Genomic DNA, 23,482 nt, shown 5'->3' with positions numbered 1-23,482 from the left:
TGATTTCTGTCAAACTGATATATGATGTTAACTTTCTGCTAAATGAAATTGTAAATTGTAATAGTAAATGACGTTAACTTTCACAATCACCAATGATTTATGTTCTCTCTTTCCATTTGTATCCAGCCTGAGGGAAGACAGGTTGAGCCAGCTCAGTCAGCCTCAGTGGAGTCCATACCTGAGGTTCTGGAGGACAAAGACTCCATCACAGAACAGTCAGACAGCACCTCTGTTCACGACATGGACTATGTCAACCCCAGAGGAGTCCGTTTCACACAGTCCACACAAAGAGACGGTAAGGATACAGACGGTGTTTAAACCACTCAACTGTAGTGGTAACTTGTGCTGTTAATCCTTGACCTCAATTCTGTTTTCATGTATTGCTTTATGCCACTATAAAAAAATAGCACAAAAGGGTTTGTTACTCTTCATACTAGAGCTGCAACAATGTTAATCGATTGACAGAAATTAATTGGCAACAATTTTGATAATCAAATAATTGTTAAAGCAGTTTTGCACTGAGTCCATCTTCCAAAATGTGAATAATGTGAAATTCTGGTTTAACACCTCGTCTATTATAATAAACCAATTATTTTTGTGTTTTGGACTGTTGGTTGGACAAAACGAGACATTTTGAAAAGTAACTGGCCACTGGAAACTTGTGATGGACATTTTTCATTTTTACAATCTGCTTACATTTTACAGACCACACAAATAATGGTTTAATTGAGAAAATAATCATTAGTTGCAGCCCTACTTCATATATATTTTACAAGTAAATGGTAACTTTTTAAGCATTGAGCTTAATAAACAGTGCATACACATTAACTTTGGGAGCTCTGCATTGTACAATAGCTGTGTTTTCCTTACTTACTGAAAACGTTTTCTTTACTTGTCATAATAAAATCCTTATCTTTCATCATCCTCTTACCTCCCCTTTAGGAGCATCTCTCATTCCCTATGGCCTTCCATGTCTAAGGGAGCTTTTCCGCTTTCTGATCTCACTGACTAACCCCCATGACCGCCACAATACTGATGCCATGATGCACATGGGCCTGCAGCTACTGACTGTAGCACTGGAGTCTGCACACATTTCTAACTACCAGTCATTACTAGGACTGGTCAAAGATGAGCTCTGCAGACATCTCTTCCAGGTAAAGTGCAGCTGAATGACCCTGCTGTCACATAGTTTCATGTTTGTAGGCATTCTGTATATATTCACCTGTGTTGTTCATTATCAAGTTGATACTTGTGGAGCATTGTCTCTGCTCCGACAAGACAAGACTGATATGTTATTTAGCACAACTTAATCTCATTGAAAATTATGGGTATGGAACTGGTCCAACCTGTCATATTGATTTTTTTTTTTTTTAACATTAGAGCTTGGGTGTGGGATTTTAACCCTGACATAATCTTGTTGATGCCTAGGAAGAAGAAGCTTTCAGCACCAGCCACTTGCTGGCTTTACTTTATTTGGCAATGGACAACTCTAAAGCTCACTTGTGGGATCCACTTTGGTGGAATCCATTCTGTTTTTAAATTAATCAGCTGTGCAAATTCTTACTTTAGGGTTAGGTTTTTTTGTTTATCTTAAAATTATTCTTTTTACATACTTTACCATGATGGAATAGAGTAGCTAACAGTTTTGTTTAATCCTCTCCAGCTAAACTTAAAAGCTAAAATATTTAGTATGTGTTGGGCATAACGATTTTTCCTTTTGTCTTCCATTCCAAAACAAACTGAAAGCAGGAAAAAACATGTTTAGTGTGCAAGTTACATAAGAACAAAATCCAAATTTCTATCCAGAGAAAGCTGGACTAACTAATAATATCTGTCTTTGTTGCAGTTGCTGTGTGTGGACCGTATGAACCTCTATGCTTCCTCAATAAGAGTTTGCTTCTTGCTTTTTGAAAGTATGAGAATGCATCTGAAATTTCAGCTTGAGGTAACTATATAACTAGTTTGTTGAATGTAATTTTATTTGTCAATTTACTAATCTAAAGTGACTCCAATGAAAACCATATCTATGATAAAAATGATCTTGAGCAGTTAATAATCATCACATTGTGTGCTAAACCTGGCAGATGTACCTAAAGAAACTGATGGACATCATCACATCAGAGAATATTAAGATGCCCTATGAAATGAAGGAAATGGCTCTGGAGGCACTGGTCCAGCTGTGGAGGATCCCCAGCTTTGTCACTGAGCTGTACATCAACTATGACTGTGACTTCTACTGCTCCAATCTATTTGAAGACCTCACCAAACTGCTTTCAAAGGTAATGCTTCCTTATGCGATCATGTTGATGATGAAAATTTTAAGCCATTCAAAACATTGTGAATTCCTTGTCGTGCATAAGACTATAGAAGTCAATGAAGATATTAGATAAGTAAAACTTTGTCTTTCTCTCTTTAATTAACCTTCCAGTTTTTTATATGCTTGTATTTTCTGATAGTGAATTCAACATGTACTCATCAGCCCATTGTGACCCTCGATTGACCACATGTGTTTTATTTTATAATACAAGGATATAATTTTAAATACAAGCCCTTAACATGAAGAGTCTTTTGTCATCTTGACCATTTTTGAGACAGAAGGGGTGAATTAAATGGTATTGATCTAGATTATTTTGTACAGAACTTCTCTAGAATTTGTATGATTTTTCTCCATCTTCCCAAAGAACGCCTTCCCAGTGTCAGGGCAGCTCTACACCACCCATCTCCTGTCACTAGAGGCTCTGCTGACAGTGATTGACAGCACTGAGGCTCACTGCCAGGCCAAGGTGCTCAACAACACTGCTCAGCAAGACCAGTCAGAAACATTGCTGGCGGAGGGGGAAGGTTCAGCGAAAAATGGAACAGACACTACAACTGGTATACACACCTCTGCACACAACTCCCTATGACTTTATGGATATTTGACTATTTGAACCCTTTGGAAAAATTGGTCTTTTAACCCTGTTGTTTTTGCTAGTGTTCCCCCTTCTTATTCTGTATCTTCCCCATATTTGTTGTCTTTTTCTAATACTGATAATAGATACAAATGTATGTTTTCTTTAGGCCATCAAAATGCTTAAAAATTAAAGATACATTTACATAGGTATTAAGAAACGAGACAAATGTTTTTAACAGAACACTTTTTCCTTTTGTCTTCAGATCTTAATAGACTGGGCAGTACCAATGGTCTTAGTCTTCCACAAGCTGAGAATGCTCCAGTATGTCCACCTACCAGTGGACATTTGATGGCAGAGAAAATGAGACTGGGTAGACAGGATCAAGGAGATAGTGATACTGGTGAGACTTGGAACATATACAGGGTTTTATATTAATGTCTTACAAGCATTGAGAGGAAACTTTAAGTTGAAGTTGAAATAAATTTTCATTCTTGAATCCAGCTGAGAAGAGAGCCCCGAAAAAGCCTCAACGTTTCTCATCATATTTACCCGATTCCCAAGAGTTGATGGAAATCAGAACAAAGAAAAAGGTGAATTGTTTTAATTGATGGAGGTTGGCCACAAAATTACACATTCACAGCCAGCAATCAAATCCATTCATACATATTCTCAAACAGTAGAGGACAGTTACATTCCACTGAATAATGCTTTTTTTTGTCATGTGTCCAGCTGCTGATCACAGGCACAGAGCAGTTTAACCAGAAGCCCAAGAAGGGAATCCAGTTCCTGCAGGAGAAAGGCCTCCTCAGTAACCCCATGGACAACAACCAGGTGGCCCAGTGGCTCAGAGAAAACCCCCGACTGGACAAAAAGATGATTGGCGAGTACATCAGTGATCGCAAGCACATGGAGCTCCTGGACAGCTTTGTCAAGTATGATGGAAAAAGAAGTTCATTGTTGCCTTGTTTTATTTACAGTAAAATATTTAGATGCTATTTGACAATCTTGTCATAAGGATGTTGATGTTTTGGTTCACAGGGAGCATTGGGGTGTTAGATGTTTAAAAAATTCCAGGTTGTACTAATAATATGAATCCTTGCTGCAGTACATTCACCTTCCAGGGGCTTCGTATTGACGAGGCCCTGCGGCTCTACCTGGAGGCCTTCAGGCTTCCTGGGGAAGCTCCAGTTATCCAGAGACTCCTGGAAACCTTCACAGACAACTGGCATGTAAGGCACATTTCCTCAACTTCTGAAAAATGTCTGAACAGTTCTCCATCACCAAGTATTGGCAGCATTTTGACATTTAGAACAAGGTTAGTAGCACAACATTCCAGAGATGTGGCCCTGACTATTATGCTTTGGATTTGAGTCACACTTAAGTAATGGATCAGTTTACTTCAGACTTAACTTAAAAGCCTAAAAGCCTTGAGCTTTATGAACTAAAAAGTTGTGACATCCTTGCAAAAGCCAAAGATGAAGCATCTTGACTGACAGCAGCATTATCAGAACATGATTAGTGATACAGAGAATCTCATCAGGAGGGTGAGATTTTCCACCAACTAGAACAACAAACACCAGCCAGTTGACTTTCAGATTCAGGTTTCCAAGACTTGCCATTTCGAAATGGAATAACTTGTGATTTAAAAACAAAAGTGTAGGACTTGGGACATACTCTCAGAGATGTACACTCGAGTCACATGACTTTGAGTGAGACTTAAGCCACAAATCTGGTGACAAAATCAAAAAAGACTTGCAACTTGGCTTCACTTGTACTTTAGCTTTTGGACATGGAAAGACTTAGACCCCAAGCATAAAACTGTATCGAATTAGCTTGTTTTCCTGACAATTGATATACTTTGAATCAGCCTGTCAGCAGCCACAACTTCCAAATTTGTTTGACAATTGAGGCTAAGAATAGTAATTTGCATGCAGCATTAATTTTAGCCATTTTAGCCAACTATGGCTTATGGCTGGAACACAGCCTCTGTGAGCAGTGCAGTGCATTGCTTTTCATTTCGACGCCCATGTTAACAGGCTAGAGCAGCCACACAGTGGCAAATGAGGACAGAGATACATAAACAAGTACAAACGTTCCAGAAACACAGATGAGGAAACAAGCCACTATTCAGACAGGCTAACCAAAAGCCTGGGAGGAGGAGGTCACCACTGCAGGTCAGCCTGCGTGGTGCATGCTGGGGCAGAAAGCCTCTCTTGTGAGGAACTCCAGCGCGGAGAGTTGGTGACACACAGAGCTTCTTTTCTCGACTCCTGCTCGCTTTCTGTGATATTAATTCAAACTGGGACTCCTACCTGTTGTTTTACCTGCTTCCACACAGAGATTTGGTGTTATTTTCCTTATTTGTTGTCAGTTTCCCTTCTGACATTTAGTTTGGAGGTTTATTTGTCGGAGTGTGTTTGGCTCATTTGAGGAACTTGGTGTCGTCTGGAGGGATTTTCTTCACTTGGATCGGTGACAGCGGGGGCTTATCTTGCGGAATAATCAATATAATCATTAAAAAAACCCGTCCTTTGTGAGGAGTGTATGTGGCTGACACAGAGGTATCACCAACCAGACCCCACCAGGCCCGTCAGGAAGAAAGCCGCTTTCACCTCACATATTATTATTTATTTTTCAAGTTTCTTAACTTTTTACTGTCTAAACTAAATGTAAATTAAATTTATAATGAAATGATATGAAACATTCTATTATTGATGGCTATTATCAAAGTCAAACTCTGTGTAGAAAGATTGGGCTAGCAGTAGCAGTGCCACAGCAGCAACGCTGACACAGACACAGCAGTTCAACAGCACACACGCGCTGCTCAGGTAGAGGTAGGCAGTGTGTTCCAGGCGTTAAGCTAACATTAACTAAGAGGTAGTGTTTAGTAGTTTACTTTGCAAACTTGAAATAAGTTAACCCTCAAAACAGTCAGTGTGGTATCAAAGTATTTGTGTCAAAGATTGGATAGCCTTAATGTTGTCTTTTATAATTAATAAACTACCAATGACTAATGTTAGCTATCTGTCCTCGATGGGTGGCCAGCTGTTAAGTTATTGTAATGTTTATGTTGTTTCAAATTCCAGAATGACCCGTGAAACACAAAATTTGCTTAACTTGGGACTTACCCATGTTGACTTTGGGCCTACCCTTCTAGACTTGGGACTGGACTTAGAACCTACCCTTTTTGACTTGGGACCTACCTGCCTTGTCTTGCAACTTGACTTGGAACTTACCCATCTTGTCTTGGGAATTGACTTTGGACTTACCTTGCGTAACTTGGGACTTACCTTTCTTTATTTGAGACTTACTAATGTTGACTTGGGCCTACCCTCCTTGACTTGGGTCTGGACTTGGAACTTACACTTTTTGACTTGGGACCTACCTGTCTTGTCTTGGGACTGGACTTGGGACCCACCTATCCTGACTTGCGACTTACCTGTCTTGATTTGGGACTTACCTTTCTTTGCTTGGGACTTATCCATGTTGACTTGTGGCTTATAAAACAATGACTTCTTTGTTCCACCTCTGTGATGACTTGTGATTTGGAAAACAATGACTTGGTCCTACTCGCTATATACACCATATCTTAAAATGTAGCTAAAATCATGTCTGTTAATTAATCTCCTGGTGCCACTACACACCACACACACACACACACACACACACAATGATGGGCAAAGGACAGACTCTCTGTGGGGGGACATTTGAGTTCTCAAAATAGCAAGTGGAGCCATGTGACCTGGAAACTATTCCTAGTAATGTCCTTTTCTTAGACTGACTACATACACACAAATAGTCGCCTTGAAAGAGTTGATGAGTAATTTTAGGCAGTGACACTGTAAATGAGTTTTCCACTCTATGGGGGACTGTAATATCAGCAGGATTTACAATGTGAGATTCAGTCTAGAAACAAGGTTAGCTGGACCTATGTAACATACAGTAAAACAATGCTCTGATTTGGTGTTTGGTTAAAAACCAGTGCTTTTAAGCCTCAGATGATGTACTGTTTATTGTGTGTTATATCGTGTACTGTGTGTTTGTGTTTTTGCAGAAAGTGAATGGCTCTCCTTTCATGACCAACGATGCAGGCTTTGCCTTAGCCTATGCTGTCATTATGTTGAACACCGACCAGCATAACCACAATGTCCGCAAGCAGAATATCCCCATGACTGTAGAGGTAAGTGATCAGGCACACACACACACACTTTTTTAAAAACAAAACAATTTTTCTTCATTTTTGTTTTGCAGTTGTTGCAGAAAAAGTGTCCTTATTACTCTGGATAATCCACACATTTTACTGTCAGTAGTTTCCATTGGAACTCGTTTCTATGGAATATGTAGTTCCTTCTACGTATGTAGTTCCAACAGCAGGTCTGTGGGTCGTCCAAAGTAACTGTGAAATTCCCTCTGGAAATAGACATTGGTGTTGAGCTTTGAGCTGCACAAATGAAATCCCATGCATCTCCATTGTGTTTTGTGTTGGTCAAACTTTGAGAGGTGTATCTTGCAAAACCTTGGCACAAAAACAGAACAATTTGAATAAACAGAGGAGAATGGAGCACACTGATTAATTTTCAGCCTTTAATCGCTGCTTTTTGTTGGAAGATACGTGGAGAACCCTGTTTCTACAGAACAATTTGCTTTCCTCAATGTCCGCGTGGAAAATGCTTTTCAACACTAGTAATCAACACTTTAATATTTCCATTTCTCATCATTTGTGCCAATAAAAGTTGAATAATTCTCTGTGCCTTTGTCCTGCAAAAATCAGGATGAAGGACAAAGTGTGCCGAGTTTCTGACTTTGGTAGTAATGAAGGACCAGTGTCATGCTCATTCTGTTGAGTAATGAAAATCCTTAATCAGAGGAAGCAAAGGGATTATATGCAACAAGAAGCAAAGATAGAGGCTAAGCTAAAGTCATCTTCACCATAGTCTGTTTTCTAATTGTAGTTATGCCAAGATATCATAATGAATCTGTCATTTCCATTTGTAGTTCTGTCCAGCAGGACTTTTTGTTCCTGTCAAACATGCGTCAGAATAAAACTTGAACTACATTAAGATAAATGCACATCTGTAAACATGGGAAAAGAAATGTACCTTAGTGTTAAACAAATAGTTTACAGAATTAATACTAAATAGGGGGGTAGCTGCACTGTATTCATTTATCTATTTTTTCTCTCTTTTCCATTTCACTGGGACATGCCACTATTTGTGTCTGATGGTATGACATTCCTCTGGGAGTACTAGCATTTGCACTGGTGCAGTTTGGCGGCTCAGAAAGCCCATGGCGAACAGCTGTAGCCAGTGGTGGTCCGTCTGAGAGGTGAACTCATCCTAAACAGGCGGCGAGGGGGACGGGGGCTGAGGTGGTGGGTGGGTGGGGGTCTCTCTCTTCATCTGCTGTCTCTGTCTCTGTTTTTTCTGTCTTTGATTGACAGCGTCTGAAGACTAAACAGAGTCTCTGGGGCAGCTTGTGAACAGATTGTGGGTGGGCCACTCTCACTGACAAACAATAGCAAGCGCTTGCTCTCTCTTTTATTCACTCACTCTCTTTTATGTGCACATACTTTGTAGAATTGATCTTTCTTGAGTCGAATCATACCTCATCATACAGCTGGTGTAGTATTTTGTTTCAATTATCCCTACGCATTCCCAAAAGGTCAGTCGCGGTGTGGTGAAGAAGGCTCGTTGACCTCCAGGCTCAGACAACAGGCAGAGGCTTCCACACAATAGTTTGGAGAGGGCCAATAAAAGTGGCGCCTAGCACTTCAATTACTTCGCAGCTTGCAATGTGCAGTATTCAACACAGCATGTGTTGGCAGTGGGGTTATTTTTGAAATGGGAAAACTATGCCTCTGTGTAAATCAGATCCCATTCCCATGGATTTGAGAATGAGATGACATGTTTTCAGGGAGGTACAGGTAAGGTCAGTGGTGTAATGTTAATTTTGTCTTAAGCATGCTGCTCTTGCTTTTACACTTGTGATGATTTGGCAGCCTGTGTGTCAGCTATTGTTACCAACGGCTGCTCCAAGAGCTGCTGTCTGATAGTGACTGTGTGTGTGTATACGTGAGTGTCCCTGATATGAGCATGACAAAAAGAGGCCCGATCCTCAGAAGCCTCCTGCTCTCTCTGGCCCTCTCTGTCGGTGTTTATTTCTCTGTCTCTGTGTTCCTGCAGAGAAGCTCCTGTTTCCCCTCTTCCTTACCTGCAAGCAGAACAAACCCTGCCAAGTTGAGGCAGGAAACCGAGCCTTGAGGCCGTCAGTCATCGCCTGGTGGTTGTGTTTATTTACAGGAGGCTCTTGGCTCTAATCCCTGTTTTCCTAACGCTGCAACTAAAGCGTATTAAGTGACACATAATGATTGCGTTTCCACCCGAGGCCCTTTTAATTGTTGGTTGGTTGGTTGCTCGGTTAACGAAGCATTGAATGCTTGAGACTTGGGTGTCTGAGCTAAGCTCCCGTGTTGAGATGCATTGACTGACATATTGATGGTGGAGATTGGAAATGACTGGCAATGATTTTCTCCCCAGAGGCATGTGAGGTATTTCAATACAGTTTCTGCTAATAAACAAAAGTTTTTATTCCACTGCTGACTTCATTGTTTCTGTCTCCAAACAGCAATTCAAGAAGAATCTGAAGGGAGTGAATGGAAACAAAGACTTTGACCAGGACATGTTGGAGGATATCTATAATGCTATCAAGTAGGCTGCCATCACACTGTAGCACTCACCTGGGTTTCATTAGCCACTGACCAATTCAGAATACAGGCATCTTTGATTAAGATGGAAAATACAGATAGAACATAAGCATCTATTTCTATATAAAAATCTGTATCTATATTTTTGGTATTTGTTTTACAATACATTCTGCCTAAAAGAAGTTTCATTCTCCTTAATGGTCCATCTCCACTCCTAACGGCCTCAGTCATGCTTCAAATAAACTAGTTTGTATGAGGTGTTGTCTGACCATGTATACAAAAGTGTTTCTACCTGTTCCAAATGGTCACAGTAGAAGGTGGGCTGAAAAGCCTGCTGTCATAGCCTTCACCTGGCTGCATCCCACTGCCTCCCCCATCAAGATATTTGTGTCTTTTGCATGTCTTAGTAGTCTTGACACCATGAATTATACACATTGGGGTAACAGCAAACATTTTTTGACAGTCTCTCCTTGAAAGCATTAAGAGAATGAAAAAAGACAGGAATAAGAAGGGAACACTAGTCAGCATCAATAGCTTTCCCAGCTAGCTGACTGGTTAACTGTTAGTTAGCAAGTGTGTGGATTTACTTAGCCCCTGCAATTGAATTTTAAGTGGTGATGTGAGCAGGTCTTAGATCTAAACACTTAGTTTGAAGCATACTGAGGCCTTAAGAGTAGGGCTGGTTCTCAAACCTCAGTACTTTTTAGGTACAGACCAAAATATGTCCATAGCAATAAATAGCTGGTCAGATTTGTTACATTTTTACTTATGCCTTCCTGATTCTGTTTGGCAAGTTATTGTAGGGCTGTTTGTGTTTAGACAGTATTTAATGTTTTTGAATTTGGCTTTTTTTGTTAATTGAGAGAAAAAAATGTGTAAAAATGTTTATATTTCTAAAATTCAGGAATTGAAAAAAGTATTATTTTGATATCAGTACTGAAACTGAGGCATCACATCAGCACAAATAAAAACAAAAACAAAAGAATACCCATCTCTTCCTAAAAATGCATTCTTAAGATGACATGAGTGAGCATAGATGTTTGTCTTCTGTAGGAATGAGGAGATTGTGATGCCTGATGAGCAGACAGGTTTAGTGAAGGAGAACTACGTATGGAGTGTGCTGCTACACCGCGGCGCTACACCTGAGGGGGTTTTCCTCAACCTGCCACCCGGCAGCTACGACCATGATTTGTTCACTATGACCTGGGGTCCCACCATCGCTGCCCTCTCCTACGTCTTCGACAAGAGCCTGGACGACAACATCATCCAGAAGGCCATCACTGGCTTCAGGTACATATGCTCAAGCAGCTTAAGTGTGTGGAACAGACATATGATTTGAAAGGATTTAATTATACAGCCCCACGGCATGAAACATTATTCATATATCGCCTACAAGCTGTCGATCCAGTTCTAGATCTGAACCAGTGCTGCTGAGATTTCAGGCTCTCAAATGTCTTTCTGACCTTTAATATTCTAGATTTGTATCTTTTGTTTTTGTCATTGCCAGGCCACTGAAACTCAAAGGCCTCTCCAGCACAGAATTTTTGCTTAGCTTGTTGTGGTACAGAAAGGCTCAATGACCATTTGCTCAGGACAAGCATCATTTCAATTGCTGCAGACTATTTGATTGATGAGTGACCAAATCATTGACAAAACCTTCATTGAACCTAATTAGACACCTGGTGAACATATTGTACCATTCCATGGGCTGATGTTGATCTTTGCTTTTAGTTTTCAAACTGTTAAACCACTGTCAAGAGTTCTACTGAAAGATCCAACGAAATCGAAATCATGATTAATTTTAGATCTACAGTGGCTGGTTCAGGATTCATAGGGGGTAAAGTTGCATCATAATTTAAACTGCTCTCTTTAGTTCGCTGAATGGTCTAAGAACCAAGCTTCTGAGATAAAAATAGACGGTCAACTTTTGATTGTGTAGACCAGACCTTTTCATTTCTGACTTAAACTCTGAAATCGAGATATACTAATACGTGTTTATGTCTGTGCAGGAAATGTGCAATGATAGCAGCTCACTATGGCTTCAGTGATGTTTTCGACAATTTGATCATCTCCCTGTGCAAGTTCACCACTCTGAGCAGTGAGGTGAGAAAGCAAAGTTCATAGCATCGTACTGTTTTAATATGATCTGTTTTCAAAGTTGTACCTGATATGCCATTAAAAGGCAAAATTTGTCAGCAATGACATATCAGAATTTGTTCAATTAAAGACAATTTTCTAAATTATTTTTGAGTTAATGTGTCATAATCACACTGTATGAAATAAAAAAGAATGTTGCTTGTAATCAAGAAAATATGATTATTTTTTTATTCAGTAGGCCATTTCTTTATTGCCGTTGCAATTGAGAAGGCAGTATAAGAAGCTGGATGCCGCTGTTGATATACTAGTGTACAGTGTATGACACATGCAGCACTATCATGACAGTAAAGCCTTTTTCATGAGAGACACCAAACACCTACTGTGAATGAATGAAAATAATGAAGTTGTGAATATAAACAAAATTAATTTCTAAAACTAAACAGTTTAAATCGCATTAGTAAAGACGTGTAAATAAAGTAACTGTCTGTTGACTGAGTGTTGGTGTGCCCTCTCCCCCTGCAGTCTGTAGAAAACCTTCCTACAGTGTTTGGCAGCAACAGTAAGGCGCAGACAGCAGCCAAGACAGTGTTTGACCTCGCCCATCGGCACGGCAACATCCTGAGGGAGGGCTGGAAGAACATCATGGACTCCATGCTGCAGCTGTTCAGGGCCGAACTCCTGCCCAAAGCCATGGTCGAGGTCAGGACTCCAATTCTACACTCTGAAGCTTTTCCACTCTGTCAGTGATTGGACAATGTCTGCTTGATGATAACACTGCAGATACAGTCCTTTCTGTTTGAAGTTATCGTATTCTGTATGTACTGCTGCCACCTACTGTTCAGTCCTCATACACTGTGCTTGTCGCCTCAGGTGGAGGATTTCGTGGAGCCAAATGGGAAAATTTCTCTTCAAAGAGAGGAAACACCTTCAAATCGGTATGCACAAATCTCTCCTGATAATGTAGAAACATACAGGAAAATCATGTCATATATATATTTTTTCTAAATATAGCTACAGCCATTGTTTGTTGCGCCATCACTTCAGCTTTCTAATTTCTTCATTTAGTACTCGTTAATTCCTAGAATTACAAAAGCTTTCTATAAGAAACCCTCTTTCTATAACAAGGAGAAAAGTTTTTTAATGAAACAACCCTGATCAAGAGGATCAGACATCATGAAGTTAGGAGCCAAAAGAAAATCTTTTCTCCTCTGTTGCATGTCAGTGGTGAGTCAGCAGTGTTGAGTTTTGTCAACTGGCTGACCCTGAGTGGAGCTGAGCAGTCAGGACTCAGAGGACCGTCCATGGAAAACCAGGAGGCGAAACAGGCCGCCATCCTCTGTATAAAGGTACTGAACACTCAGATGCCTGAATCACAATGAATGATGTCTTATTGAGTTTTTTTAATACTCTGTACTGTGCATCACGCCCTTAGATGATGTGAATTTAGAGCTGCAACTAATAATTATTGTCTTTATTCATTATTATGTTGATTATTTTCTAGAATAGTCTATAAAATGTCAGAAAATAGTGAAAATGTATGTTTTCATTTCAATGTGATGTCTTAAATGTGTTGTTTTGTCTGATTAACAGTCCAAACTCCAACGTTGTTTCATTCATTTATTTATCTCATTCATTTATTATTTTTCATTTATTTGATTTACAATCATGCATGAGTCTAGTAAAAAAACGTATGTAAAAGCCTCAAATCCTCTCATCTGAGAGGCTACAGTCAACTAATTTTTGGCATTTTTGCTTAAAAAAGACTCAAACTATTATTTATTAACAAAATAGTTATATAGCCAATTAATTTTCTCTCAAACGACTACTCATTGCAGCTCTACTTATATTTTTTGTGTTTCTTTTAAATTGTATTTGTATTATTGTATTGTAATAAATGTACATGAAAGAAGCATGTAGTTAGAACAACGCCAAGGCATTCATGTGTTGCTGTAAAGGCAACATTATTTGTACAGTTTCATCAGCTGTGTCAAAACTGAACTGGCTTTACTTGTTTCATTATTTTGATGTTAACATTGCTCCTAAAGGTGTTAGAAGTTTTTAAATGTGGCTTTTTAATATCTGCAGTAGTACTTTTTATACTGTATGTCAAGCAGATCTGTATAAAAAGTGACATAACTGAATTTTTTATTACTCTCTGTGTAGCAATGTGACCCAGAGAAGCTGATCACAGAGAGTAAATTTCTACAACTGGAGTCTCTACAGGAACTAATGAAGGTAACTGTTATTATTTCTTTGTTGTTCACAAATACTGGTCATATTAGGTATTGATTTTATAGGTGTTGACGTTGTGCTGTTATAGTTAGACTGAAAGGGTAAAGCAAGCTACGACATTACTGCTAGAGTTATTAGTATCATTTTTCTTGCTCAAGGGGCTCACAGGCTTGTTAATATATAATATGTGTATCCAATAAATGACACTTCCATCATGGTTGAGTCATAAAAGCCACAAACTAAATGAACTTGATTATCCTCTTCAGGCTCTGATATCAGTCACCCCTGATGAAGAGACTTATGATGAAGAGGACGCTGCCTTCTGCTTGGAGATGTTGCTGCGTATTGTTCTGGAGAACAGGTAATACAGTCACAACACAGAAACTTGTCCCTCATCTTGGTCATTTTTAGCATTCTTAAACATCTTCTCTATGTTTCTGTGTGCAGAGATCGCGTGTCATGTGTGTGGCAGACGGTGCGTGATCACCTCTGCCACCTTTGCGTCCACGCTAACGAGAGTTGCTTCCTGGTGGAGAGGGCCGTGGTGGGACTCCTTCGACTCGCCATCCGTCTGCTGAGACGAGAAGACATCAGTTCCCAGGTACGCTAGACACACTCTTCTACTTCTGTAAGTATCAGACATGCTGCCCATGTAGAACCGGAGGGTTGCTTTAAAAATAAAAGCATCCTCCTTTACCATCAATTTCATCCATATGCTCAGGATGTTCCTACGTATAGTTATTCTAAAATGTGGCCAAATACACTGCTTTTATTTTGCTTTTTTTGTGCCAAAAACAAGTAATTCACAACACAAACACAAAAATAAGAGTGAATGATACAAACAAGACACAGTCAAAGCATTGAGGGTGCTCTGCTTTTGGGTCACTAATCTAATCCTACAACATTCAGTCATTTAGGTCAGGGGAACACAGACATCAGAGAGAAGGATGTACTTATTGCGTAGAAGTATAGCACTGCATTTCGCAGGTGTCCATGTTCTGGGTCTGCGTTTGTCCATGTTTTGTTCAACAGTTGGATCAGCGATATTATAAAAACTCCTACATTGTGTCTAAACAAAGACTGTCTGATGTGCACTGATAAGGCCTGACCTGACCTCATATTAAAAGAGTGGCCTACATTTAAACCCCATGATCTAATGTTCAAAAACATTGGTTTTGTTTGTTTACATGTAAACATATGGAGAGAAATTTACATTACAAATGTACAAGTCAAGACACTTGATATGTAATATATGTATGTTAATTGAAATACAACAAAAACCTAATTAGTGTTTCTTTCGTCTCATCTTTCTCACTTTTTTTTTAACATATAGTACACTGTACATCTCAGATAGATTTTTTAAAACACCTTTTCACTCTGTAATGTGTGTGATGTGTGCAGTGAAATAGAGAAAAAAGAAAAGAAAAAGGAAAGATGAATAAACAATTTTGAATCTGATAGGTTATAAGTCAAGGTCTTGCTGGAGTTGTTATATTTGATTAGAGAAGGTGGTTTTCAGCACAGTTGATGTTGATATCAGATAGTTTTTCTGCACCATTTCATAAAATATAAACAATCCTGGAAGAGAAACCACTTTAGGTCAAGCACTGTGGCTTTGGTTACCAGCCAATCCTTAAAGCTCCACTAAGTAATACTTTTATATTAACGATGGGAAAGTGTGTCAAAGCCAGCTGATACGGTGTATTCTCCTGGACACGTCACTAGAACTGCAGGCTGCTATTCTTACTTTAATATCAACTTAAATGATGGAAGAATTGAAGACTTGATTTAATTAATGAATTCATTACAAGTTCAAGATTAGAGTACTTCTCACCCATGATTTTCTTCCCCTGCTCACCCACAGGTGCTCCTCTCTCTACGTCGCCTGCTGATGATGAAACCACAAGTCTTGTCCCGGGTCAGCAGGGACGTGGCCTACGGCCTTCATGAGCTGCTGAAGACTAACGCAGCCAACATCCACTGCACAGATGACTGGTACACACTCTTCTCCCTGCTGGAGTGCATCGGAGCCGGAGTCAAACCTCCCGCTTCTTTCCAGCTCGCCTCCACCAGCAATGACATCGATACAGGTCCAATATTTCTCCAGCATCATCAGCATTGAGCCCTAGTTATACAAAATAATCTAAGCATGTTAACATTAGAATGAAATGAAAATAATAGTATATTGGTATGCTGTGTGTGTCCAGGTGCCCAGTCAGACAGTGAGCTGCCCTCCCACCATCCCAGTGAAGTGAGCTTAGACCGCGGCTATACATCTGACTCAGAGGTCTACACTGAACACAGCAAGACCAGGATCCCCCGCTCCACAACAGATGTGGATGTGGCGAGCAGCGGATGGCTCGTGGTCAGTGCACGCACACACACACACACACACAGACACACACACTTACAACCTCACATACAGTACACAATACCTGCATGATGAGCATTGAAACGTACTGTATATGTATATGTCATGAAAGGGTGAGATAAGAAAGAAGAAGAAGAAATTGTATAAAGACTGGTTGTGTCTAATTTGCCATTTTAAAGAATGGAATATAAAAACTCACAGATCCAGCTATGATACATAATTGTATTTCTTGTAAAAAAAAACAATTCACAGGTTGGTAAAGATGACCTAGAGACGAGTAAGATCACTCCACTAAGCTCTAAAGCTCAGCTGAATCACCCACTGGTCAACCAGTACAGTCTGACGCTGGGTCAGGATCTGGGTCAGCACGACACAAAGTCTCTCATCAAGTGTGTGGAAACACTCTCTTTCATCGTCCGTGATGCCGCCCACGTCACCCCGGACAACTTTGAGCTGTGTGTCAGAGCCATCCGAGTGTTTGTGGAGGCCAGCCTCAATGGAGGTGAGATACTCGAACCTGAATATTTTACATTTCATAGGAACTTATTAAAAACTACATTTACAAAGTACTGTAGAGAGTAAGCTATACATTCTGTCAGCTCTCTGTTGACTGGACAGTATTAATTCAACCTGTGAGTGTGGGTTTTTATTTGTTCTCCATTGATTTCACAATGCCCCTCACATAATGTTACTTTGTAACATACTTTCCCTGTTATTCACTATGCTTCTATTCTTGAAATCAAACAAAATGATACTATATGATACTCATCTCCCAGACTCTTATCATTGCTATGGTTAAGGGGCCAGTGTACTCAGACGTCAGACGTGCTTGTCGGATGCTTTAATAGCTTCAGAAACCTCCTCCCCCCATATCTTTCTGAGGTTGGATTGGAGGGGCTGTGCAGGGCCATATGTGTAACTTTACTGACATTCACACCCACTTCATGCAGTGATTGGCCAGCTTTGCGGAGGTGAGAAAGGAGCCAGGGTTTGATCTTCTCTCTGTAACTCTCTTTTACATTTTGTTATTTTTTTATGTCACTTTTCACATGAACATATAAGTGCAACACTATGAATGTCTTCCACTTTTCACTCTACCTTTGAGTGTGGCAGTTTGGAGCAACTGTAGGAAAAGAAATTCCCACCGCTGTGGCTGTGTGCTTTATAAGCAGAGCAGCAGCCTGAAGCATCTTTTTCACACTTCCATTTTTTTTTGACCCTCTTTGGGACAAGACATTAGACTATTTTAATACAAGTATACCAATCAAATACTATAAAATGCAGTTCTTCTCTCTAATATCCACCAAATGATTGTATTTTCCATACTTGCCTTTGTTTGCCATGGTTATTCCAGAGCAGGTAACTATTTGAGAAAGACCATCTATTTCAGGAATGAAATGTTGTTGTAGTCAGTTTTTGAAACCTATAGTTCAACCCACCTCTCACATGTCTCCCCATTAGCTGATTGGTTGATGGCCATACAGTTATGAGGAGATGCATATAAACTGATCAAAAACAGGCTTTTCAAACACTATTTACTGATACCTACCAACTCACCAAGTGACACTAGGTTTGTTCTTGGGATGGTGGGATGGTGTGTTTGGACAGAAGATAGCTACTATATCTTGTTCATAGAAGCTGTATACTCAAAACAAAATGCAGCTGAAGGTGTTGACACTGACACACAGGTTGTGCACAGTTCATGCAAGATTCTACATGCTGCTTATGGAGCTCATCACACTGTCAGTTACATCCAAGTGAGATAAGACAAACCATAGTCGTTAAATATCTATTTAACCTGACAGACTGTGTGATTGTTCTTTCTAATAGCTCCATCAGTTTTTCCTTTGTGCTTTGTATTTTGTCCTTCATGTTTCTGCCTCAGTGTTCTGCCCTACATTCTTCTCCCTCTTCCTCTTTCTGCCCTTTATCCTACTCATCACCTGCCCGTCAGCCCTTTTCCTCCCCCTTTTCCCATTCATCCCTCCTTGTGCTGTTTCTGATCTACAGTAAGACAGGGATTAAGGTTGAGAAATGGCAGTGGTGCACTTGTGCCTTGGCATAGCTGATGGCCTATTCATTTTCTCCTAGTGCTTGAGGCTTTGGATACACGCTGTCAACACAGCTTTACACAGACGAACAATAGCGATCGGTTGATCAAAGTGCTGGGCTGAGGCATGTCTCTAATCTGTATGAGATACTAATAGAAAGTGCAAAACCTGCTATTACTCTATTAAACCTATGTGGTCTGACTTCATATTCTTTTGTTAAAGGTGGTTTCAAGATAAATGGAAAGTTTTGGAAAAGTCCCTTAGCTTGGCTGTTTTGTGCATCAGGACATCGTGGGTGTGATTGGTTCATGACAAGTGTTTTTTGGCATGATAATGGACCATACCATTTAGCACAGATGTGGCTTCCGACTGCATGCCAGTAAAACAAGGTTTAGTAAACATGTTTGTCATCAACCATTAGTGAGTCCTTTCCACTGTGCTGCTCATGCTGCGAGGCAATCGCTATAATCAAACCTATAGCCTCTTTTATAAAGGGAAAGTCAGTTCTGTGCTTACCAGCTGTGCACTTCCTCACACCCACACTGGGAACTTCTCAGTATAACTACAGTTTACTGCTGTTTGTATTCTGACAGCTGAGTAGCACTATCCGGACTGGTTAGCAAACGCTTGCTTATTTACACATCCAGTAGACTCAAAGCAATATCAGCTGTACTAGTCAATATTTTTATGTGAACAAGGATTCAAATGACTATTTATAATGTGTCACTCACAGTGATGAACTCACAGAGAATTATCACCAACACTGCAGTTCCCCTCAGCTCTACAGCCTCATGCAATTTTTGGTTTTACAGCCCACAACTTTTGGTTCACTCTCATAAAGGGCTTTTTTTCAAATGTGTGTGATTTTTGGTGGCCAAAAAAATGAATGGAGCTTTAATATGGAGTCAAAATTATTCCCCCAGACTGGTTATGTTTTCATTGTCAACCAATACCATCAAAACTCCATGTAAAATAACATACACACTCTTAAAACATGTTAAAGATTGTAACATTGTCATGATGTTACATGTCAGAATTGGAAGTTACACATCATTTGGGCTGTTGAACTATGTTACCCATAGTGCCTCACAAATAAGAAGTGAAATGAAGGAGTTGGCTGACAGAGGTCAGTTTGACTGTGAGTAAGACCTACACACAGTAGTGGCAGTATTTAGGGCTGGACGTCCTTCATCCACTCTGGAGCTGTTGACTTGAACGTACATAAATATCAAAATAGACTGTGATTAAAGCAAACAGACATTACATGAATGAGTGTCAGTCCAACCCACCTGAAGAGTGAAAGGAAAAAAAAAATCTAGACTCCCTCTGCCTGCTGCTGTAGATCTTAAGTAACAATTTTCTTCCTCAGGCTACCGCAACCACGACAAGAAGAAGAGCCACAAGTATGACTCCTCCAAGTCCCGGATGAGGAAAAAGGTGGGGGGAAGGGAGAAGGAGGGTGGAGGCGGCACAAGGCGAGGTGGCAGCCGGGCATCCAGCCAGCGTCCATCACGTTCCCACAGTGACGACGAGGAGGACGAGGGCGTCCCAGCCAGCTACCACACGGTGTCATTACAGGTTAGTCAGGACGTAAGTACAACAGCCCTCTTTACCCTTCTACCATATGTCGATTTGAGCCCAGCTGTCCCAAAAGCATCTTGTTCAACCAACTAAAGAAAGCTTTAGGCTAAGTTGAACAAGATGTTTTTAGGAAACTATAGCTTTGGCTCTAAAGGGGACATTTAGGACGGGTGTAACTAACTTTATATATGTTGTATTTGAGCAGAGCATTTACACCCCTCCTGACAGTCTCCTGTTTGTCTTGTCTCTGTTGTGGTGTGGTGTTGGGTTGGGTGGGAAGGTAAGGTTAAAAGCCTTACCACCGTAGTTACATTTTTGAGCGTGCACATCACTGCGGTTCAGTTTCAGAGCATATGCACGTAGCCGCAGTAGGTGTGGCATATCCAGAAGTATAAATGAAGCTCTGTGGTTGGACAGAGCTAGAATCAGGATGTGTTTATCTTAGCATAAAGACTGGAAGCAGGGGGAAACAGCTAGCCTGACTACACTTAACAACACCTCTCAAGCTCACTAATTAAAGGATAAGGCTGGCAATGTTCTATGTTTTTCTTATCCTCAACAAATCTCATGTGCAGAGCCAAACCAACAATCAACTGATCTACTTACAAGTATTGTGTGTGTATCCAAAGTCTGATATACAGTATCTTATTCCTCTGTGTTGTCTGAAAACTATTAAAAACATGTCAGTGAGTCACATCGCTGCACTGGGTGACATGATCCTTCACCACAAAGCCAGTGGCTACTGTAGTTTGTTTAGGAACGGTTCCAAAGATTAATAACAGTGATCACGTTTTCAGTCTCAGGAAAGCATTTCCTTGTAAAGCAGTCGCCACTGAGCATGTGCAGGAATGAGGTTCCATTTCCAGAGCTTTAGGAAAACGTACATTGACCAGTATTATCTTTGAGTTTGTGTTGTGAGGGGGAATATACACATAAAGTAAGCTTTGCTGTTTTATATGTTATCTGGTTTAGAAAGAGGCTCTGTCAAGATGTCTTCATCTTGTTGAAAGTGAAACTTGTCCTCTCATCACTCTGTCAAATTGAAATCATTCTTGTGGAAGCTCTTCTGTGTGGTTAGCTAACATGGATTTAAACTCTTTTTTTAAAAATGTGATCAAGTTCTTGAAAGAGGGCTGTTTTCTAGCAATACACTTGTAACTGGAACTGTAAGAAGTATAAAGTTACAGGTTTGTCACCTGCATTATTTCATCTCTATAATATATGATGATTGTATCAAGTTGTTCAAAGACAGATATAAACAGGATGTCAGTAAGTGATTCCATGCATGTTGCTGGTAGTAAATGATTAAATTTTACATATGTATTATTATATACATCTAGTATTCAATATGGCTTCACTTGTGTCTGTGACTGTGTCATCATCCCACACTGGACATTTAGTTTCATACTGTAGATATGAATTCATCCTGTTGTTGTTGTTGTTGTTGTTGTTAACACTGGTGTTGGTGTGTGTGTGACGGTGCAGCTGTTAGACCTGATGCACACACTGCACACCCGGGCTGCCAGCATCTACAGCTCCTGGGCAGAGGAACAGCGCCATCTGGAGGCTGCAGGCAGGAAGATCGAGGCAGACTCTCAGACTCTATGGACCAGCTGCTGGTGCCCACTGCTGCAAGGTTGGCTCTTATCACAATATACACCACGGAGGGTAGACAAACTAATGCAATCCAACACAACAGCTCTGCAATGAACTGCAGCTTTATGAAGCTTGAAATGTTAAATGTGTCTCCATACAAACTTTTAAGGCTGTTCTTTAGGAGGGTGTTGTTCAGGAATTTATTTATCCCAGACTGAATGAAAAGTTTTAGGTAAGTTTGAGTCTCCACCATGATTCATGTCTGTTGTTCTGTATCGTTTCCCACTCAAGGCATCGCTTGGCTGTGCTGTGATGCCAGACGTCAGGTCCGTATGCAGGCCCTTACCTACCTCCAGAGGGCTCTGCTGGTCCATGATCTGCAGACACTGGACGCCACCGAGTGGGAGTCCTGCTTCAATAAGGTAATCCTCTATCTGCTTACAGATTAAGACAGAATAAGGTCAATGAGATATTCTCATGAAGTGGGATATCACAAACTAAAACATTTTGTCTCATGCATCTCTTTCTGACACACTGTTCACTTGTAGTTTCAGAACTGTGGGTTCACCAGCGGCCATTTTCTAACTAGATTTCAGCAGCTTGTTGATGTAGTGGGTGTGTATGTGTTTGCAGGTGCTTTTCCCCCTGCTGACTAAGCTGCTTGACAACATCAGCCCTGCAGATGTGGGCGGTATGGAGGAGACAAGAATGAGAGCCTGCACACTCCTGTCAAAGGTTCACAGCAACACACACTGCTGCACACATTAACAGCAGCCAGAAGATATGTCATATATATGATAGGAACTACTCACATGAGGAGATCATTTGGACAGACACAGGTTTTGACTGTAGACACATGAAAGTCTTTACATTTTGTTGGACTGTAATATCTCAAAAACTATTTCAATGTGCATGTCAGTGTTTTTTTTTAAGATAGCCCTAAAACGTCAACCTATCCTGTAACTGAGCTCCTTCCTCTGGTGTTAGTTCAGCAAGAAGTCAGATTTCCTCTGTGGACCTGTACTCAGTGCTGATGGCAGCAGCTGTTTCTGATCTGTGATTGTTTTCCATTTGTCCAGGTTTTCCTGCAGCACCTCTCACCTTTGTTGTCCCTGCCCACCTTTGCCGCCCTGTGGCTCACCATTCTGGATTTCATGGACAAGTATATGCATGCAGGATCCAGTGACTTACTGGTGAGGACAGATAGACACATTACTCACATACCTGTAATATGTTTGCAGCTAACTGATAAATCAGGCTTTTAAATAACCAAATGAGTTTTAAAGGGTTTTATGAGCCTGAACTTAAAATGTAAACGTGACCTAATTTGGAACAGAAAGGATTTTATTAGCTGATTTTTATTGACTGTGTGACCTCTGGGTTTGTAGTTGGAGGCGATCCCTGAGTCTCTGAAGAACATGCTGCTGGTGATGGACACCGCGGGGATCTTCCACAGTGCAGACTCCAGGACAGGATACTCTGACCTGTGGGAAATAACCTGGGAACGAATCGTCTGCTTCCTGCCTTACCTGAGAGAGGAGCTCTTCAAACAGACTGTCATAGCAGGTACACAGCAGACATGCATGTTTACGTTTAAACTGCAGCCTTGCACATTCCTCTAAGTGTTTGTGCACTTGGTGTACAGTAATGCCATGGCAACACGTGCGTATTACCGTCTATGCTCCATTGTAGTAAAAGGAAACGCTGCTTGACACCCGTGTTGCACATATATCTTTTCCGTTTTTAGATCCAGTACCTAGTCCTCCAGCAGAGCCTGTGCAGCCAACATCTCCAGCAGGCCGGCCTCCCTCTCCCCAGGCGTCACCACCACCTGCCCAGCCACCCTCCCCAGTCCCTGTTCCAGTAACCCCAGCAGAGTCACAGACCCCCAGCAGGCCAGCATCGCCCCAGGAGCCCCAACCAGCCAGTGCCAACGGTAACTCCTCCAAATGTCTCA

General features: G+C 40.7%; 1 protein-coding gene across 5 annotated transcripts in view; it reads left to right on the top strand.

Annotated features, from left to right (window-relative positions):
• The window catches only part of gbf1 (golgi brefeldin A resistant guanine nucleotide exchange factor 1), a 90,818-nt gene that overhangs the window by 66,206 nt on the left and 1,130 nt on the right, over positions 1-23,482 (top strand). For 3 of the 5 annotated variants that reach the window (XM_044373854.1, XM_044373851.1, XM_044373852.1), the window contains 29 exons: positions 127-295; positions 943-1,154; positions 1,847-1,945; positions 2,085-2,279; positions 2,682-2,874; positions 3,157-3,294; positions 3,396-3,484; positions 3,624-3,826; positions 4,000-4,123; positions 6,949-7,074; positions 9,519-9,601; positions 10,651-10,887; positions 11,607-11,700; positions 12,217-12,393; positions 12,565-12,629; positions 12,917-13,040; positions 13,858-13,929; positions 14,193-14,287; positions 14,374-14,527; positions 15,791-16,016; positions 16,134-16,291; positions 16,550-16,799; positions 19,718-19,938; positions 21,415-21,565; positions 21,817-21,947; positions 22,159-22,260; positions 22,605-22,718; positions 22,914-23,091; positions 23,273-23,461. In XM_044373854.1, the coding sequence (XP_044229789.1) occupies positions 127-295; positions 943-1,154; positions 1,847-1,945; positions 2,085-2,279; positions 2,682-2,874; positions 3,157-3,294; positions 3,396-3,484; positions 3,624-3,826; positions 4,000-4,123; positions 6,949-7,074; positions 9,519-9,601; positions 10,651-10,887; positions 11,607-11,700; positions 12,217-12,393; positions 12,565-12,629; positions 12,917-13,040; positions 13,858-13,929; positions 14,193-14,287; positions 14,374-14,527; positions 15,791-16,016; positions 16,134-16,291; positions 16,550-16,799; positions 19,718-19,938; positions 21,415-21,565; positions 21,817-21,947; positions 22,159-22,260; positions 22,605-22,718; positions 22,914-23,091; positions 23,273-23,461 (4,369 nt within the window). The remainder of the gene's footprint in view (positions 1-126; positions 296-942; positions 1,155-1,846; positions 1,946-2,084; positions 2,280-2,681; positions 2,875-3,156; positions 3,295-3,395; positions 3,485-3,623; positions 3,827-3,999; positions 4,124-6,948; positions 7,075-9,518; positions 9,602-10,650; positions 10,888-11,606; positions 11,701-12,216; positions 12,394-12,564; positions 12,630-12,916; positions 13,041-13,857; positions 13,930-14,192; positions 14,288-14,373; positions 14,528-15,790; positions 16,017-16,133; positions 16,292-16,549; positions 16,800-19,717; positions 19,939-21,414; positions 21,566-21,816; positions 21,948-22,158; positions 22,261-22,604; positions 22,719-22,913; positions 23,092-23,272; positions 23,462-23,482) is intronic. The other 2 variants (XM_044373855.1, XM_044373853.1) reach the window with 1 other exon arrangement.

The sequence above is a fragment of the Thunnus albacares genome, chromosome 14 (assembly GCF_914725855.1).
Source record: "Thunnus albacares chromosome 14, fThuAlb1.1, whole genome shotgun sequence".
In the NCBI taxonomy this organism is placed as follows: domain Eukaryota; kingdom Metazoa; phylum Chordata; class Actinopteri; order Scombriformes; family Scombridae; genus Thunnus; species Thunnus albacares.
Note: the sequence above shows the minus strand (reverse complement) of the source record. Positions and strands in the feature narration are given on the sequence as shown.